The following is a 17887-nucleotide window of genomic DNA, read 5'->3' on the forward strand; positions in this document are numbered from 1 at the left end:
TTGATGTATTACTTTTTTTGGTCACCCATGGGACTATTCCCCTGGTTATCGATCACGTTACCGCGCTGCTTTATTGTATCACTCCCTTGCACCATTTTTACAAAGCAACATTGTTTACTGTAGACCCTGTACATGGCCAACCCTTGGATATGCTGTTTTTATTATTTAGAATATTGTTAACCGCATGCGTGCGGGCGGAATTCCGCTCGTACGCTGAGATTTTTTAAAGCGCACTTTACGTGACGAGCTGGGCTCGTCATCAGCGTGCGAGGAGGCTACGCCATGACGAGCCCAGCTCGTCATCAGCGTGGAAGGGGCTAATATAGTGCAACTCTATGCAAATCAGATCTCCTGAAAGTGTTATGTCCATGTGCTGATCACCAGATTGGAGTCAGTACAATTGTTGAATTTATCGATTTCTGACACCTAGAAGGACTTTTCTTGTCTGTAAGAAGGCGGCAATGCAGAGGCACTATCACTTAATGTGGCAGAATGAGTGGCACGCGGTGATAGGCTTAGTTTAGACAAATTACAGGGGATGTGCTTAGAATGAACTCCTTGGCCATCACACAGTCTTCAAGTATTCCAGTCACAAAGGTGAAACCATCTAGTACATCCGCAGATGTTCAGCAAAAAACTGGTTTCTGGTGTGGAGTTACAAAACGGAAACCGCCTCCAGTGATAAAATCTTATCAAGGTGTTGAAACGGCTACAAGATGCAGCTAAAATGTAAAACATTTGAGTGGTTTGGTAACAGAAGGATGACCCAGCTGCCATCTGTGTGGACAGGAGGCTTGAATGAAACACTGAATGGACTTATTTTTTTTAATTCTAATTTATAACCCAAAACATCATTGAAATCAGGCTAGGAACAGATCAGTTTAGTTTAAAGGTGATTAAAAATCCAGCATTTAGATGGCAGCTACTAGGATTAAGCGCAGGCCTTGATCCATAGGGATGTGTCCTGGGTGGAAGAGTGTAAATCAGGAGCCCTGTATTTTGGAGGCAGTTGTTAAGTACAACTCAGGTGACATTCTTCCTACATGCCCTCTGTAACTGAAAATTTCAAGTCAAACTTTATGCCAAAAGCTCACCCAGATTATCAATAGGGTGGATAACTTTACAGTTCTCCCAAGGATGAATGAAAAGGATACTGCTTGGGGACTAAGGTATACTTGTATAAAGCTTGTGCAATATCGAAATTTTAACCGGGCCTCTATAACAGTAACTTGTCATTTTGAACCGCCTTCTGCGTTAATTACGCGTGGTTCAATGCATGTTTGAAGGTCATTATGCCCAGCCAAGTTTTTTCTCTCAGCTGCCACAGTGTACCCCTTCACCCCCCCAGTGGATGCATTCATTTCATGAGTGGCACCTGACACACCTTCAAGCGCACCAATGCATGGCGGTGCAGTCGCACCAGGATACCTGTAATCTCTCGTGAATGTTGCTCGCCGCCTCCTCCTGGGGTCCCAGTCCCTCGTCCGCCTGCTCCAGGTGGCTGTAATCCCCCCCTCCTTCCTGGCCCGGATGGCTGTGATGCCCAAAGGCACCAGACTCAGGGTCCTGGTTCAAAGGCTGGTAGAAGTAACCGCCTCCGTTCACATTATCCTCCTCTTCCTCGTTCTGCTGCTCCTCTTCCTCCTCCTCGGGGTCGTCTCCGCTCCAGTCACCCATGTTGTCCTGGAGACCCTCGGGTGGACGCTGCTCCCCTAGGTCCTCGTTTGAGTTTGGGAAGATGCGTTCAGGGCCCATGGTCTCCCCCCGCGGAACCACAACTTCCATGCACAGGATGCAGGAGGCTGAAGGAAGGAGAGAGATTCATTGGTTTGTGAGTGGCCAGAGGTGAACAGACAGGAGATGAATACAGGTGTAAGATAGGGATGTTGCATGAGGCAAGCTGTGAATGGAGTGGTCATCAGACCTGTTGTAAGGAGATGCCACATACCGCATTGGTTTATCTTATAAAGCGCACGCACACATAGCTGAAGCCTTCATGGCGATGTCTGACAACGCAAGACAAAACAAGAACAGGGTAACCTGACAACAGCCAGGTCTGCAGCACCTCCCCCCAGTAAGACACCCCAATCTCCAACTGTACAATCGCTCCCTGTTCCATTCCCTTCTATGTGCGAGGCAAAGAGCTTGATGAGTGACAGGCTCTCAAAACGAGTGTGAGCAACTCTGTAAATGGTCTGTCTAGTTGTGTTGGTTTTAAATCTATGTTGAATCCTGGAGAACCATTATAACACGCCTACTTAGAACTGGTTCACACCCTAAAAGACGTGGGATTCAACCCAACTTTGGTCCCAGTGGCAAAACCCGAAAATTTCTCAACAGCTCAAATTGTCTCTCATTCACACACCTTGTCAATCTGGAAAAACCAACACAAACTTACTCAGTCTTCTAGAGAAACAAACTCTCTGGTACCCGAAGATGTGAGGACGAGCATACAGGCCATGGCCATCTCACACCTAGACAAGGACAGGGCCGTGCTCGGGGGCTGGACACAAATGCCCCAGATACAACCATCTTACATTCAGCTGCACGGCCTGTCAGAGGGCCAGACAAACTGGACATCACTTCTATCCTGGGAGACCTCCTGTCCAAAGCCAATATACACTTCAAGATAACCTGCCTCATCCAAAGCCATTCACTTAGGACGAGTCATCTACTAAAGAGCTCATATCAAAGAGGGATGGACCAGTGCTTATTTAAGACAGTGGTGTTAATCCCATCCTCGTCGCCACTGCTGTAAGGACTGCACAACAATATATGTTGAAGTAAAGCGGTTTAATGATCAAGCAGGTACAGGGAGATACAGCCACACTCCAAGAGGGTCACTGGATAAGTGGCCAGTACTCATCCTGGAACACATAACACCATGCGGAGCTGCCTCACCTGCAGTCATGGACACAAGATAGAAAGATGCCACAGGTGGTGGCAGCGGGGGCCAGCAGCACTCCTGGTTCATTTTATAGCATCAAACTCTGGCCCAGAACAAGAGACAGAGAAGGAAGAAGAGAAACATGGGGGTGGGAGAAAACCAGCACGAGAGAGACAAAGAGGGGGGGGGGGTGGAAGGGGTGGGTGGGAGGATTGATTGATTGATGGGTTGTCTGATGAGTTGGCTGGTAGGCAGATGCATTCTGGGACTCGTAGTCCCCCATTATAAGGCAGGACTACGAGTCCCAGAATTCCTAGCAGACGCCGGAAGCAGCTCAGCAGGCCCGGGGAGCTGAGGGGTCCCCCCCCCCGCACGAGACCCCACCCTCAGCCCTGCCCTGACCCCGCTGCCCCCCCTGGACCCGCCACCGGCGCCCCTCCAGCCGCTGCCCCTACCTGCCCCGGCTCCGCCGCTCACTTCCGGGTCCTCCGCTGGCCCCGCCCAGCCTCGTCCGGTCACCTGACACGGGACAGACAAGTCCGCTCTCGAGAGTGCGCATGCGCAACCCGGACCAATAGGGAGCGAAGTCCTGAAGTAGTTCCCACACTCCAAGTGAGCATGCGCGACGTGGACGAATCAGACGTGAATACTGAAGGGGCGGAGTCGCATCCACGGCGCATGCGCAGAGCTCAATGGAGTGGCCTAGTTATATTGTAAAGATATAAAAGGCTTCAGGAGTAAAATACACATTAAGTAACACGAGCTCATGTGAGTGCCAGGGATATCACAAAAGATGCACGAGACACGCAAACAAGTAAATCAAATAAAAAAAGGTGCCAGTGTTGGGTTAAAACAGGAGTAAATACGTATTTACAAAGGTGACCTCATGTAAAGTAAAGTAAAGTCCACATTTGTAAAGCGCACAATCACCCGTTAGGGTCTCTAGGCGCTGGGGGCCGTCGGGAAGATTAAGCAAGCTATTGCCCAGAGTCACATGGTGCTGGGCTAATCTGCCTCTGGCGCCGGGGATCGAAACCTGATCCCCAGATTCCGGAGTCAGTCGCCCTGGCCGCGGCGCCACACCTCTTCATGTGAGGTGTAGATGCTTGTACTGGACAAGAAATGGGTTGAGTTGTTCCAGGAAGTTCCTTTGGAGGAGGAGAGTCTTAAGATCTGTGTTGAAAGTCCGGGTAGAGGCGGTGGAGGAAGTGGGTTCCAGATTCTGGTCGCATGACCAGGTCGCTGTTTTTGATGTTGCGGAAAAAGGTAGTAGTTCTTTTAGGTTGGCCAACAGTAACAGGATGAGATAGGTGCAGAGAGAAGGGGATGAAGAAGTGGTCAGACCACTGTAATAATAATAATAATCCACATTTGTAAAGCGCAAACAATCACCCGTAAGGGTCTCTAGGCGCTGGGGGCCGTCGGGAAGATTAAGCGAGCTATTGCCCAGAGTCACATGGTGCCGGGCTAATCTGCCGCCAGCGCCGGGGATTGAACAAAGATCCCCAGATTCCAGCGTCAGTCGCCCTGGCCGCGGCACCACACCTCTCCCATTCTACTAGTATAGGATCAACAGCAGTTAGCAAATCTACTGTGGAGATAACAAGGTCAAGAATGGAGCCCTTCGAGTGCATCAGTTTGTGTGATGTTGAACAAGATAATTTCCTAAGAGGATAGTGGCAAGCCCCAGTGAAGATTAAAGTCACCAATAAAAATCTGCTTGTTGCTTTGCGAGTATTGGTCGCTCACAAAGTCAATGAATTCCTCGGTGAAGGTGGAGCTGTCACCAGGCGGATGATAGATGGTATTGTAGAGAGCCATCCGGGCTCTCACCTACAATGTATCCTTTCAATGCACGCACGCACACGCAACCTTGGGGCGGGCTCGCCCCTAGGTATAAATAAACAAGCGGAAGACCGCTCGGGGTCTTTCCGGCTAAGTATCTACTGGTGTCCGTGTGCTTCCTAACTGTGTGTGCATACACGTGGTAGGCCCTGCCTCACAATTCTACATTGGCGACGAGGCCGGTGTTTCCTGGATCCACGTGTGCCTGGGACCCCGGGTTGCCTGCCCGACGCCTGCCTCACGCTGCGGTGCGTGCCGCTGTGTTGTCCCGGCCTCCCGTGCGCTTGAGGCCCGCCCACGCATCTCCCGTGAGGGAGCGCCTTCAGCTGGCGGGACTCGAGGCGGCGGGAGCCGACGTGCGGCCTGCTGCGGATCCTGCGGGTGAGTGATCGTCTGCCCCGCTTACGCGGCCCCTGCCTGCCGCGCTCCGCCTGTCGCCGCAGAGGAGGTGCGCCTGCAGGCTGCAGGCCTGGGGAGCGGCCCCGGCGCAAATCACAAGACGGCCCGCTCTGGGTCCGCCCCCGCCCTTCGACGACGACGCGCATGAGGCGCCAGTGCTGTGGCACGCGCGGAGACACGGCGCCAGGCCCCCTGCAGTGCCCCTGCCCTCACGACGTTCGAGGGAGGAAGAAGGATTGCCTGAATCACATGGGGAGGAATTAAACAAGCATTGGCAAAAACAAGTGGGAGGCTCAATAAACAGTGGTACAATTAAGGCCGTGCATCATAGACTCTGCCACCACGTTTGGTCCCTGAAGTCCTTATCTTCGCCACTGCTGCCTCTTCCTGCGCCACGCCATACAACGCCTCGACACGCAGCGCGGCCTACGCCCCTGCCCTGCGCCTCACGCGGCCACCACCCCGGAAAGCACCATCAAGGCCAGAGTGACGCCACGCCATGAGCCTAGTTGCGCCAGGAGCGGCCCAAGACGGGGCTGGCCAGCCCCCCCAGCAAGCTGCCCAGCAGCAACCGGCTGCGCCCGCCGCCCAACCACAGGCTCAAGCCCAAGCTGGAGCGGGTGCCCCAGCAGGACCCCCAGCGCCCGCGCCCCACGCGCATCAGCACGCTGGCGCAGCACCCATACCACCATTCAGCGAATCAGCTGACCCGGCAACGGCGGCCATCCGCTGGAAGGCATGGGTTGGACGCCTCAATCTGTATTTCAAGGGCACAAGGGAGACCGACGGTGTGGTGAAGAGGTCGCTCCTCATTCTCTATGGGGGTCAGGAGATCTATGACTTATTCGAATCGCTCCCGAACACCGGAGCCGAGGATGACTATGACGCCGCGGTCGCGGCCCTCAACGCGCACTTTGACCCTCAGCTGAACAATGATTTCGAAAAATTCAAATTCAAGCGCGCGTGGCAGTTGGACTCCGAGTCGGTCGACATGTACTACACTCGACTCCGACGGCTCGCGAGCACGTGTCCTTTCACCAACCCTCGCGACGAAATCAGGGACCAGATCATCGTCGGCTGCAAATCTAAGCTACTAAGGAAGCTGATCCTCCGACAACCAGGGATCACCCTAGACGAGATCCTCGTCCTGGCGAGGTCGCACGAATTGTCGGATGCCCGGGCGGAAGAGATGGAGGTCGCACTGCGCACCCCGGTGATCGCCCCGTCTGGGGCAAGGGCCCCGGCCATCAAAGAAGAACGGGTGGATGCGGTCCAAAGAAGATTCCCGCCAGCAAGGCCGCGAGGTGGCCCGCCACGAGACAGCCAATGCGGGTACTGTGGTGTGGACCACCCTTCCACGGCCACGTGTGGTGCCAAAGGCAAGACGTGCCTCAAGTGCGGACGCATGAATCACTTCGCTGCTGTCTGCCGGGGAGGGAAGTTCAGGGCAGCAGGCCCGCGCGCCAGAACTGTGACCCAGCGTGTCCGACAACTGTCTCTCGACCAGGAGAGACCCCCTCCTGACACAGAGGCTCAAGACCGCCGGCCCAGATACGAGGACGACGAAGACGATGAGGTGTATGTCATCTCCTACGTGAGCCGGGCATCCACGAAAAGACGACCGCCTCCGATGTGTTCCGTCTCAGTGGATGGGACGAGTGTCAATGCGCTGATAGACACAGGGGCGTCCGTGAACGTCATGGACTCGGACCAGTATGAGCGCATGTCCCCAAAACCAACGCTGGCACCGTCCGCGGCACGCATCTACACCTATGGCGGAACGGAACCCATGCCCCTTCGTGGAGTCATTCAAACCACCGTGATCAACGGAGAATATTCCACTGTGACCAGGTTCCACATCACTGAGGGCAAAAAGGGCACCCTCCTGAGCTGTCACACAGCAGAGGATTTGGGGCTGGTGTTTTTCGCCAACCAAGTACACCAGGCTCACGCAGACTTCATGTTGAAAGAGTTCCCAGGACTGTTCAAGGGCCTCGGCAAGCTCAAGGGCAAAAAGTTTAAGCTACATATCGATGCGGCTGTGAAACCTGTCGCTCTCAGACACCGGCGAGTGCCTTTCAACCTCAGGCCTCAAGTCGAGGAAGAGCTTCGCAAACTTGAAGAGTTGGGAGTGATTGAGAAAGTGTCGGGTCCGACACCTTGGGTCTCGCCACTGGTAGTCGCTCCCAAACCGAAGCAGCCGGGGGCCATACGTCTGTGCGTGGACATGAGGCTACCCAACACCGCTGTCAAGCGCGAACGGCACATCACCCCCACAATGGACGATATCATAGCTGACCTCAACGGGGCGAAGTGGTTTTCAAAACTTGACCTCAACTCAGGCTATCACCAGCTGGAGCTAGAGCCGGCTAGCAGATATATCACCACATTTTCGACGCACGTGGGGCTGCGTCGTTACACTCGGCTCAGCTTTGGGGTCTCGTCGGCGGCCGAGGTCTTTCAGAACGCCATTCGCGAGGTGCTCTCCGGACTAAGAGGGGTGATCAACCTGAGTGATGACATCCTAGTATACTCAACGACCCTCGAGGAGCACCACGCCAACTTGAGGGCGACCCTGCAGAGGCTCGCCGACAGCGGCCTTACACTCCACCGCGCCAAATGTGCCTTCTATCAGGAATCAGTGGATTTCTTTGGATATATCTTTACGAGGGAAGGCCTGAAAGTTGATCCTAAGAAGGCAGAAGCCATCAAAGCAGCAAGCACTCCATGGAGTCAAACCGAAGTCCGAAGTTTTCTGGGCATGGCCACCTACTGTGGCCGGTTCATCCCGAACCTGGCTGACATAGCGGAGCCCCTCCGTGCCCTCACCCGTGCTGATCAGAAGTGGGACTGGACTGCTGCTGCAAACAAGGCGTTCCAGGCCATCAAGGCCAGTCTACTTGACAACACCACCATGGCGTACTTCCAGCCTCGGAGGCGGACTGAGTTGATTGTTGATGCCAGCCCAGTTGGGTTAGGAGCTGTTCTGCTGCAAGAGTACGGGCCGGAAGAGTGGAAGCCCGTTGCCTATGCCAGCAAGGCCCTGTCCGACACGGAGACCAGGTATGCTCAAATTGAAAGGGAAGCGTTGGCTATCAAATGGGCATGCCAGCACTTTCACCTCTATCTCTGCGGGCAGGAATTCACGGTGGTCACAGATCACAAGCCCCTGTTGCCCCTCTTTGCGGGAACGTCCCGGCTTGCTCCCCCTCGCATCGAGCGGTGGGCTGTCCAGCTGCAGGGGTATCGGTTCAAGGTGGTGTTCAGGCCGGGAGCACACAATCCCGCTGACTACTTGTCGCGTCATCCAGATGTCACCCCGCCAACGACCCTGACAGACGACGGGGAGGAGCTGGAAGAGATGGTACATCTGATCACCCAAGCGGCGTGCCCCGAGAATATGTCGCTCCAAGACATTAGCGACGCCACGGCGACGGACGAAACCCTGGTGAAAGTCAAAGAGGCACTCGAAGGAAATCGCTGGGCCCATTTTCTCGATGGTGCATCGTGCCTCCGGCCGGAGGTGAGTCACGCCAGACAGCAGCTGTGGCAAATACGGAGTGAACTTAGTATCGGAGATGAAGGAGTGGTACTGCGCGGGCACCTCATTGTCATGCCCGAAAGCCTTCAGCAACGAGCCCTGAGCCTGGCCCACGTGGGACACCAAGGTATAGCTAAAACCAAGGCCCGTTTGAGGAGTAAAGTGTGGTTTCCTGCAATGGACAGCCAGGTGGAAGCCATGATACGGTCCTGCCACGCGTGTACGATCACGGGCAGTGACCCTGCACCAGCACCCGTGCTCACGGAGGAAGCACCCCAGGCCCCGTGGGCTCAACTCAGTATTGACTTTGGCAGTTTTCCGGACGGTCGGCACATGCTGGTGCTGGTAGACTCTTTCTCAAAATTCCCTGTTGTAGAAGTCATCGCATCCACTGCATTCCCGCAAGTAAAGAAAATCCTAAACCGAGTGTTTGCTACGATGGGGCTCCCTGAAGAAATCAAGTCCGATAATGGGCCCCCCTTTCAAGGGAGAGAGTTTCAGACCTACCTGGAGGCTCTCCGGATCAAACATCGGAAAATCACACCCCTGTGGCCCCAAGCCAACGGGGAAGTCGAGAGGCTGATGCGGACATTAAACAGAGCGCTCCGGATTGCGGTTGATAACGGTGAGGACCCGGAGGCCGCCCTGGACGACTTCCTTGGAGCCTATCGGCAGACACCTCACTCAACGACAAAGTGTGCTCCCTCTCATGTTCTGTTCAAGCGAGCTCCAAGGGATGGCATTCCCACTACAAGCACGTGGGCGCCTGGAGAAAGGGACGCTGAGGCCATACAGGCCCGGCGACAGGCCACCAACATCAAAGCGAGCGCAAATCGGCATGCCAAAGAACCAGCCCTCCGGCAGGGAGACACAGTTGTTGTCAAGGATCGCCATCCTGGGTGGAAGTTTCGGACTCCCTTCGAGCCAGAAGTGTGGACAGTGGAGCGAGTGCAAGGGACTATGATTACAGCTAGGAGGAATGGCCAAACCGTGACGAGGAATGCCTCGTGTTTCAAGAAGATACTGGACAATGTCGACGTGCGTCAAAGAACTGAGAGAACGGAACATGGAGACCAAGAAAACATGGACTTAGATAACTATCCTGGTCCAGCACCTACTCCGCCAAGTATGGCCACTCCGCCAAGGCCAGTGTCACCAGGCCCCGAGGTCGGGCGGAGTCAGCCAAGGGTCGAGGATGCGAGAGAGGGTCCGAGGACAGCCCCGGCCGGGGTTGTCGAAATACCTCGGACCCAGGATCGTCGCTACAACTTGCTGCCCAATCCAAGGCCGAGTCAACGGTTGTTGGACTTTGCCTGTTCGTCTCCATGAGCAAGAGACTACAAACGTGCCTGCCGAAAGAGACTAAAATAAAGGAGGGATGTAGAGAGCCATCCGGGCTCTCACCTACAATGTATCCTTTCAATGCACGCACGCACACGCAACCTTGGGGCGGGCTCGCCCCTAGGTATAAATAAACAAGCGGAAGACCGCTCGGGGTCTTTCCGGCTAAGTATCTACTGGTGTCCGTGTGCTTCCTAACTGTGTGTGCATACACGTGGTAGGCCCTGCCTCACAATTCTACAGGTATGAGCACTGAAAGTGGAGTTTTGCTCTGTTTGAAACTCCAGAGAAAGGCATTCTAAGGATGGAAAAAGCTTCTAGGAAAAGCTTTGAGATGAAGGGAGCTCCTGAAGCTAACTGCTACACCTCCCCCAACTTTATCTTCTCTATCGTTCCTGAGTATGGAATAGTCGGTGGGGAGCAAGAGATCGAAAGAAGTATGAGAAGTATCGTTGAGCCTGGTCTCAGTGAGGAAAAGTATATCCAGGCTGTAAAGATTAATGTTGTCTAAAATTTCCAGCTTGTATTTGTTCGGGGAACAACAGTTGTGTAGCAGACAACGAGACTCTGAGATGACTGTTTTGGTCTTATTATTATTATTATTATTATTATTATTATAATTGCATTTGTTGAGCGCACAGCTACCCGAAGGTTTCCCGGCGCTGTAGCAAACGGAAGATGGGAAGAAAAACATGAGCAAGGCAGTTACATGTTAAAAAGCCAGGTCTTAATACCTTTGCGGAATGCCATATAACAGACTTCCGAGCGCAGGGATTGGGGCATAGAGTTCCATAAAGAGGGGGCCAGAAAGGCGAACAAACGTCCGCCCATCTTGGCTCGCTTCACACGCGGAATTTGAAACTTATTTTGGGTGGACGATCGTAAAGTGCGAGATGGGACATAGTGCTGGACCAAGGAAGATAGATATTTCGGGGCTTTATCCATTTTAATACGGTGCATGATACAAAGAGCTTTGAATTTTATACGGCTCTCTATTCGTAGCCAATGCAGTTTGTGCAGATGGGTAGTGGCCGATGATCTAGCAGGTAGGTTACATATCAAGCGCACAGCCATATTCTGAACAACCTGAAGTTTCTTTAGTACCTCCTTACAGGCGCCCAGAAGTAGTACATTCCCGTAGTCCATCCGAGAGATAACAAGGGCTTGGACCACGGTTCTCAGGGTATCCACTGGGAGCATCCATGTGATTTTTCTAAGCCACCTGATGATGGTAGTACAGGTGGCAGAGACCTTTACCACATGTTGCTTCAATGACAACTGGTTGTCAAGCAGAACCCCGAGATTACGGGCAGAGTCTGAGGGGGTAGGTAAAGGGCCCATCTGAGGAGGCCAATGTTGCGGGCCCCACAAAGGTGCATTGGGACCGAATAGGAGCAGCTCCGTTTTGTCCCCATTGAGCTTTAATTTGTGTCTCTGCATCCAATTGGCAATCTGTTCCAAACCGGTCTGCAAGGAGGAGGAAGGCAAGTGATTCTTGGTGGAAAGAGAGTAGACGATTTGAGTATCGTCAGCGTAAGAATATATTGTGAGACCCGCCTGCTCTGCCAAGAAAGCAAGCGGTCTCACATAAAGATTAAAGAAGAGGGGACTAAGAATAGACCCTTGGGGAACACCGTGAGGGGAAGAGTAGATAGAAGAAACAGAGGTAGCAGAAAAGACCTGGAAAGTGCGATTAGAAAGAAAACTAGCAATCCAGGCCAGGGCAGGGCCAACAATCCCCACGGATTGCAAGGTGGACAATAAGATGGTATGGGAGACGGTGTCAAATGCGGCACTCAAGTCAAGCAAAATGAGTGCCACAGTCTCCCCATTGTCCACCTGTCTCCTGATGGTCTCAGACACGCCAAGAAGCGTAGTCTCCGTGGAGAAACCAGCCCTGAACCCAGACTGAGAGCAGTGAAGAAGGTGAGAAGATTCAACATAAGAGGTGAGAGAAGAGTTCACGTGTTTTTCAAGAATTTTAGAATAACAAGAAAGGAGAGAAATAGGACGAAAGTTAGAGAGGTTATTAGAATCCGCATTGGCCTTCTTTAGCAATGGAACCACCATTGCATGTTTCCATTCGCTGGGAACTGAAGCCTCCTCCAGTGAGGCATTCAACATATCTAGAATGATCTGAAGCAGATTTGGGTCCAGGGAGGCCATTATTTGAGGGGGCAGCGGGTCGGTGGGGGAGCCCGATTTAATTTCCTGTAAATATTTCTGGAGAAGCGGAAGAGATATCGGTTCCCAAAAGTGAATAGGTGGAGTAGTATGAGTTCCATCATCAGCAACAGCAAAGTGGGGAGTGGAAAATACGGGCTCAAGAATAGTAGGAGCATTGGGAGTGGCATCAAGGATAGCATAGATCTTATCAATTTTGTCCAAGAAGAATTTAGCCAAAGCGTTGCATTGGGAAGAGTCCAAAGAAGGGTCTTTAGGTGCAGAGGACATGCCAGAAAGATCTTTTACTAGTTTAAACAGAGCCTTAGGTCTATTTTGGGCCTTGAGTATGATGCTATTAGCATGATTGGCTCTGGCAGTGTCACAAGCAGTGTGGTAAGTCCGAAGGGCAGCCTTGTAATTTGCTTTCTTAAGTGTGCAATAGTCCGAACGCCATAAGCGCTCCAGTTTCTTGCAACGGGACTTTTCCAAACGCAAAGAGTCGTTAAACCAAGGGGCTGGTGGATGATGGAACTGTGACTTATTCCTATGAGTGGGGAGACATAAATCTAAGGCTGTGTTTAGCCAGGAATTGACTGCAGAAACATCCTTGGTAGAGATGATGAGAGATGTTGGTTTGGAATTATCGAGGCAAGAATTAAGTTTGTCTATGTTCAAACGTTTCCAGTTCCTACTAGCTTTATGAGGGGGAAGTCTAGAGGAATTATTATGAGCTGGTATTCTAATTGAAAAGTTAACAGTAAAGTGATCAGACCAAATGACAGGAGAGGAAGAGTGGTGGGTAATACAGTTGAGATTTGAGATGATGGGATCCAATAAATTCCCGGCTTTATGGGTGGGACCGGAATTGTGTAGATGGAGGTCAAGGGCAGCTAAGTCCTGAAGTAGGCGCATACCAATGGGACAAGATGTGAGATTAAAATGAATATTTAAGTCACCCACAACTAAAAAATTAGTGGCTTGTAAAATAAGAGGGGCAATAAGCTCAGGGAAGGAAGAGGCCCATGAATTGGCCGAACCCGGGGGCCGGTAAATCAGGGTTCCAGACAAAGTATAGTGCGGGGTAAGGGAAAGTTTAAAAAAGCCAGCCTCGCAGTTAGGGAAATCTAAATCCTCCCATTTACAGGAAAACTCTCTTTTAAAAATTATCGCTATGCCTCCTCCCTCTTTGAGCACACGATTTCTCCCCACATAGGTGTAATTATTGGGGAGAGCCATAGCAATGTCAGGACCAGAGCAATTGCTAAGCCATGTTTCTGTTAGAAACATTGCGGCTGGACTTTCCGATTCAAGAAGATCAAAAATCTCTCTTTTATGTTTTGCCAAAGATCGGCAATTTATGCTAATAAAATTCATAGAAGGAGTAGATATGGGCATATTGATGGAGGCCGAATGCGTAGCCTGAATGGTGGTCCAAAAGGAGGAGGACACGGAGTCTGTGACCGCAGGGATGGAATCCAGAGAGAGGGCACAGGCACCACATTTTAATGGAGCATCCTGGCAGTTGAAAATGGGAGCCAAGGTGCAGGAGGGGGTCTGAAAAGACAGTAAGTCAGAACGGGAGTAAGATGTATAGCCCGGGGCCGATGGAGTGGCCCCTGGTCCCGTCCTGGCGCGGACGGGCGCAGACGGGCAGGACTCTGGCTTGACTCTGGCGCGATGACGGCGCGTCCGCTGAACGCGTCCGCTGCGCGGAGTCATAGCCGTTTATTTTTATAGACTTTCCTCTCGCCCCAAGGGAGGAAGCCCTGCCCAAGATGGCTGCCGCACTAGCTCTGCCCTAACCCCAGGTCGAGCAGCCCCAAAATCGGCCGGACCCTCTGAGGAAGGTAGCGCTGGGTGAGGTAAGTGAGTAAATGCTCAGAAATAATTTTAGCAATATTTAAAAGTGTCTTGACCCAAATTCGGACAAGACAGTCAGCGTCGCGCTAAATCCGCGCGCTGGGTGCAGGGGGGGGAGAGGACACAAGGGGAAGTGATATCAAGAAACAAAAGTTAGCAAAAGTCCTAAAACGAAGATTAAAACGAAGTGTAACTGCCCGGCTCAAGCCTCAGGCACCAAATGCTGGGATCTCACGCCAGGAGTCCTTCTACTATTTTTATAGACTTTCCTCTCGCCCCAAGGGAGGAAGCCCTGCCCAAGATGGCTGCCGCACTAGCTCTGCCCTAACCCCAGGTCGAGCAGCCCCAAAATCGGCCGGACCATCTGAGGAAGGTAGCGCTGGGTGAGGTAAGTGAGTAAATGCTCAGAAATAATTTTAGCAATATTTAAAAGTGTCTTGACCCAAATTCGGACAAGACAGTCAGCGTCGCGCTAAATCCGCGCGCTGGGTGCAGGGGGGGAGAGGACACAAGGGGAAGTGATATCAAGAAACAAAAGTTAGCAAAAGTCCTAAAACGAAGATTAAAACGAAGTGTAACTGCCCGGCTCAAGCCTCAGGCACCAAATGCTCTATGATGGCCTCTTGATATTTGTGTAATTTGTAAACTGTTTTAATCAATTAGTTGTATATATCAATATGCTGATCGTTCTTGCACTAGCCACTTAGGATACATGTATATGAAAATTTTACCTTTTCTTTTTAAATTATTATGATGTATTTATATTCGTGCACTAGCTATTTTGGATATACGTACATGGAATTTTTCTTTTTTATCTTTTTAATCATCGTGATGTATTTATATTCTGTGCTTTTATGGCTACTATTGTATCCGAATAAAGTTGAACTGAACTGAACTGAACTGACTGTTTTGGTGAAGGGGGAGTTGGGGCTTTTGGGGGTGGTAGGGATAATGTTCCTGAGAATAGGTGACTGGATTGAAGATGGTTAATGTTTGGTTGGGGTGAGGGAGATGGTTGGTATAGCACAGTGATTAGTGTTAGCTGAAGAGGAGAAGGTGTGGGGGTTGGTGGTGGTAAAATGGTAATCAGCCAATAGGTTGGAAATGTCAGTTGGTGACAGATTGTGCAAGGCTTTTTTGGGGTGTGGGAGCAGGGTACTACTGTGGAGTTTGGGGATGTGAGTGCTCGCCAAACAAAGTAGAGAGTTGGGAAGAGTGGACTGTAAGGCTGGGCTATCTGCGGGCCGGAAAAGCAGGCGAGGAGGCCGTATGTAGTGTGCTATTCTGTAGGTTTATTTATACAATGTGCCAGAATCAATGTCCCAACAAAAAGGAAAGCAAAGAGAGTTCCGGGTTCGCCGTCCGCTCCGGGTCTTGGGTGCAGTCCTGGGGCGGGGATTCTCCGACGACAGCTCCGATGTAGGGGAGGTCCACGGAGGGCAGTAAGAGAAAGAAACAAAGGACCGTTAGTCTTATCCTTGTGCTCCACTGCTATACCGAACACCGTCACCCGGGTCGTGAGGGGGCGGGAAGAGAAAAGATACCGTGAGGAAAGGAGGGCGTAGGGAGGCCGGAACACAAGGGGGGTTGTAGAAAGGGTGTCGGGAAGGGAGGTGCGGGAACGGGGACAGGGGGGCCACTACAAACAGTGCGAGTGCTATACAAATACGTTACAGTGCAAAGGACGTGATGCTAAAGAGAAGGGTATATTTACAGGGCGTTACTAGGACTCCTAATGAGTTGGGGTAAGGAAGGCTTAAGACACTCACCCGGTCCGCCGTAACTCTCCAAGTGAGTTACGGCCGCTCTTCAGCCACCTCCTGTGGGCTCCACCACTCTTCGGTCCACACCTCTTCGTCACACGTCTGCTCTCCTACTCCAGCTCCGGTCTGAATCTCCTGCCACAAAACTCCGACGGGGTGTTCTACTCGGATCCCGCTTTTATCCTGTGCTGACTCTGCCGCCAGGGCGGGACTTCCGGGGTCGGCGGGATATACTTCCTCCGGGCCCGTGGTTCTGGTTGGTCCCCTGGGGAAGAAAGAAGTTATGGCCGGATTGCCGAGTTCTGTCTTCGCCCTATGATAGGGGGTGCGCTGTTGTAGTCCCGGTGGCGGAGAAGATTGAGGTAGGTAGGGGAAGTACAGCCCTCCTGGGGGGGCCGCGGGGGGCGCCACCTCACATGGACATTTTAGAACTTAGGTGGGAGATGACAGTTTCAAGCTGGGAGATAGAAGACATGAGAAGTCCCAGTTTATGGGGGCGTGGCTTGGGCGCTGATGGAGGAGGTCGCCTGAGCGCTGTGCTCCGCGACCGAGCCTCCTATTATCCTGCTAAAGTACCTCTACAACCTCCATTTCCCCTCGCAAGACGGGTGGAAGGGGACTCCTGCGACGTGGCTGCGGGACACCTCCTGACCGGCCCTGAAAAAAAAAAAAAACGGAGTGTCCGGAGCGAATCATCAAAATGGCGGCCGCGGGGTCGCCTTCCTAACTCCGGGAGCGCCGAGGACTGTGGCTGCCCCTGTGGATCCCGTATGATCTCCGATCTGACGGAGGACCTTAACGGACGGCTGCCGAGCAGAGGATTACAGTGCGGATAGCGGTGGAGACTGCCCGACCGAGTGGCAAGCGACGCTGGTGGGCCGCGGACCCCCGTGCTGGGGGAGGAGTGTTCGCCCTTTCTTTCCCGGGGCTCGATGAGGGCGTCAGCCTCGCACAATGCACCGGTGATGGGTTAAACCACTCGCAACCGGACCCTGACCCTAGCCTGGGACAAAGACTGCATCCCACCCGGCGCACAAGCGAGGGAGGTGACGGACTGTTTCCTGCCCCCCTCACTGCGAGGAACGCCTCGGCCCTGCTGGAAGACGGGCAAGTCGGCGTCGGATCCTGGCTGCGGTGGGGATCTGTGGACCGCGGGGGCGACCGCGGAGTGCCTGCTGCCTGTCGGGCGGCCCTTGAGGGAGCTGACACACGGACGCCCCGCTGGATCCAGGGCGCTTGCCGGCGGTCGGCCCGTGGACTGGGTGCCCGGTTCGGGGGGGGGGGCGGGATCCACGGGGCCGCCCGGACCACCGGGGCTCGGGCGTTGAGACTGCTGGGAGAGCCCCCCCACCCGCGCGGCGGCGGGTTGACTAGTTGCCGCTCTGGGGATCCCCCCCCTGGGAGGGTGCGGAGGAGGAGGCGAGATCTGCGGAGGACCCGGTGTGGAGCGAGGGCAACTCGATGAGTGAGTACCCCGCGGTGAGGGGCCAGATAGCATATGTTGTAGGAACCGGAGGGAGCACCCACCCAATGCTCGTTGAACATTGAGGCTCACACTAGTGGTACTGCATGGTGACCTGCGGAGTGACCTAGCGGCAAGACCAGAGAGACGTCTTCAACGGGCGATACTGACCGGAAGTCCCCTAACAGTTTGAAATACCGAGTGGAGCTGGCTGCCCACCCACTGGTTGTACTTTGCTGCCGCTGCACGTACCACGCGCGCCCCCTCCTTCGCAGATCCTAGAGCAGCTGGGCCTAGAACCATTCCAATAGCGCTTAGGAACTTGAAAGCTGTGACACTTCCAAATAAGGTGCGTTGGTGTGGTGGCTGATGGTCCGTGGGGGCTGAGGGCGGCCCTAGCTGAGATAGACTGTGGGGTCCATAGAACTTACACTTGATAGCCTGTTGCATTGCGAGGGAACACTTGGTCATCTGTTTCCTTTTGATGAAGCCACTTTCACCCGGATGGTCTGGAGCGCTGCTGACTGTGACCGACTCTGCCTTGGACCACTACAGATGACGACGGGGCACCTATGACCTACTTGCCGGATCGATGGGACTGTGCTTTGGTGCCCGCGCTGGGC

At 53.1% G+C, this 17887-nt stretch overlaps 1 protein-coding gene across 3 annotated transcripts in view; it reads right to left on the reverse strand.

The window, feature by feature from the left end:
* The window catches only part of MEA1 (male-enhanced antigen 1), a 63850-nt gene that overhangs the window by 12950 nt on the left and 33013 nt on the right, over positions 1-17887 (reverse strand). Inside the window, exons 1-2 of one of the 3 annotated variants that reach the window (XM_078647248.1) lie at positions 3343-3381; positions 1429-1802 (exon numbers count right to left, since the gene is read on the reverse strand). In XM_078647248.1, coding sequence (XP_078503374.1) covers positions 1429-1785 — 357 coding nt within the window. In that variant the 5' untranslated portion in view covers positions 1786-1802; positions 3343-3381. Of the gene's footprint in view, positions 1-1428; positions 1803-2901; positions 3045-3342; positions 3382-17887 lie in introns of those variants that run through there. The other 2 variants (XM_078647246.1, XM_078647247.1) reach the window with 2 other exon arrangements.

The sequence above is a fragment of the Lissotriton helveticus genome, chromosome 6, assembly GCF_964261635.1.
Source record: "Lissotriton helveticus chromosome 6, aLisHel1.1, whole genome shotgun sequence".
NCBI lineage: Eukaryota > Metazoa > Chordata > Amphibia > Caudata > Salamandridae > Lissotriton > Lissotriton helveticus.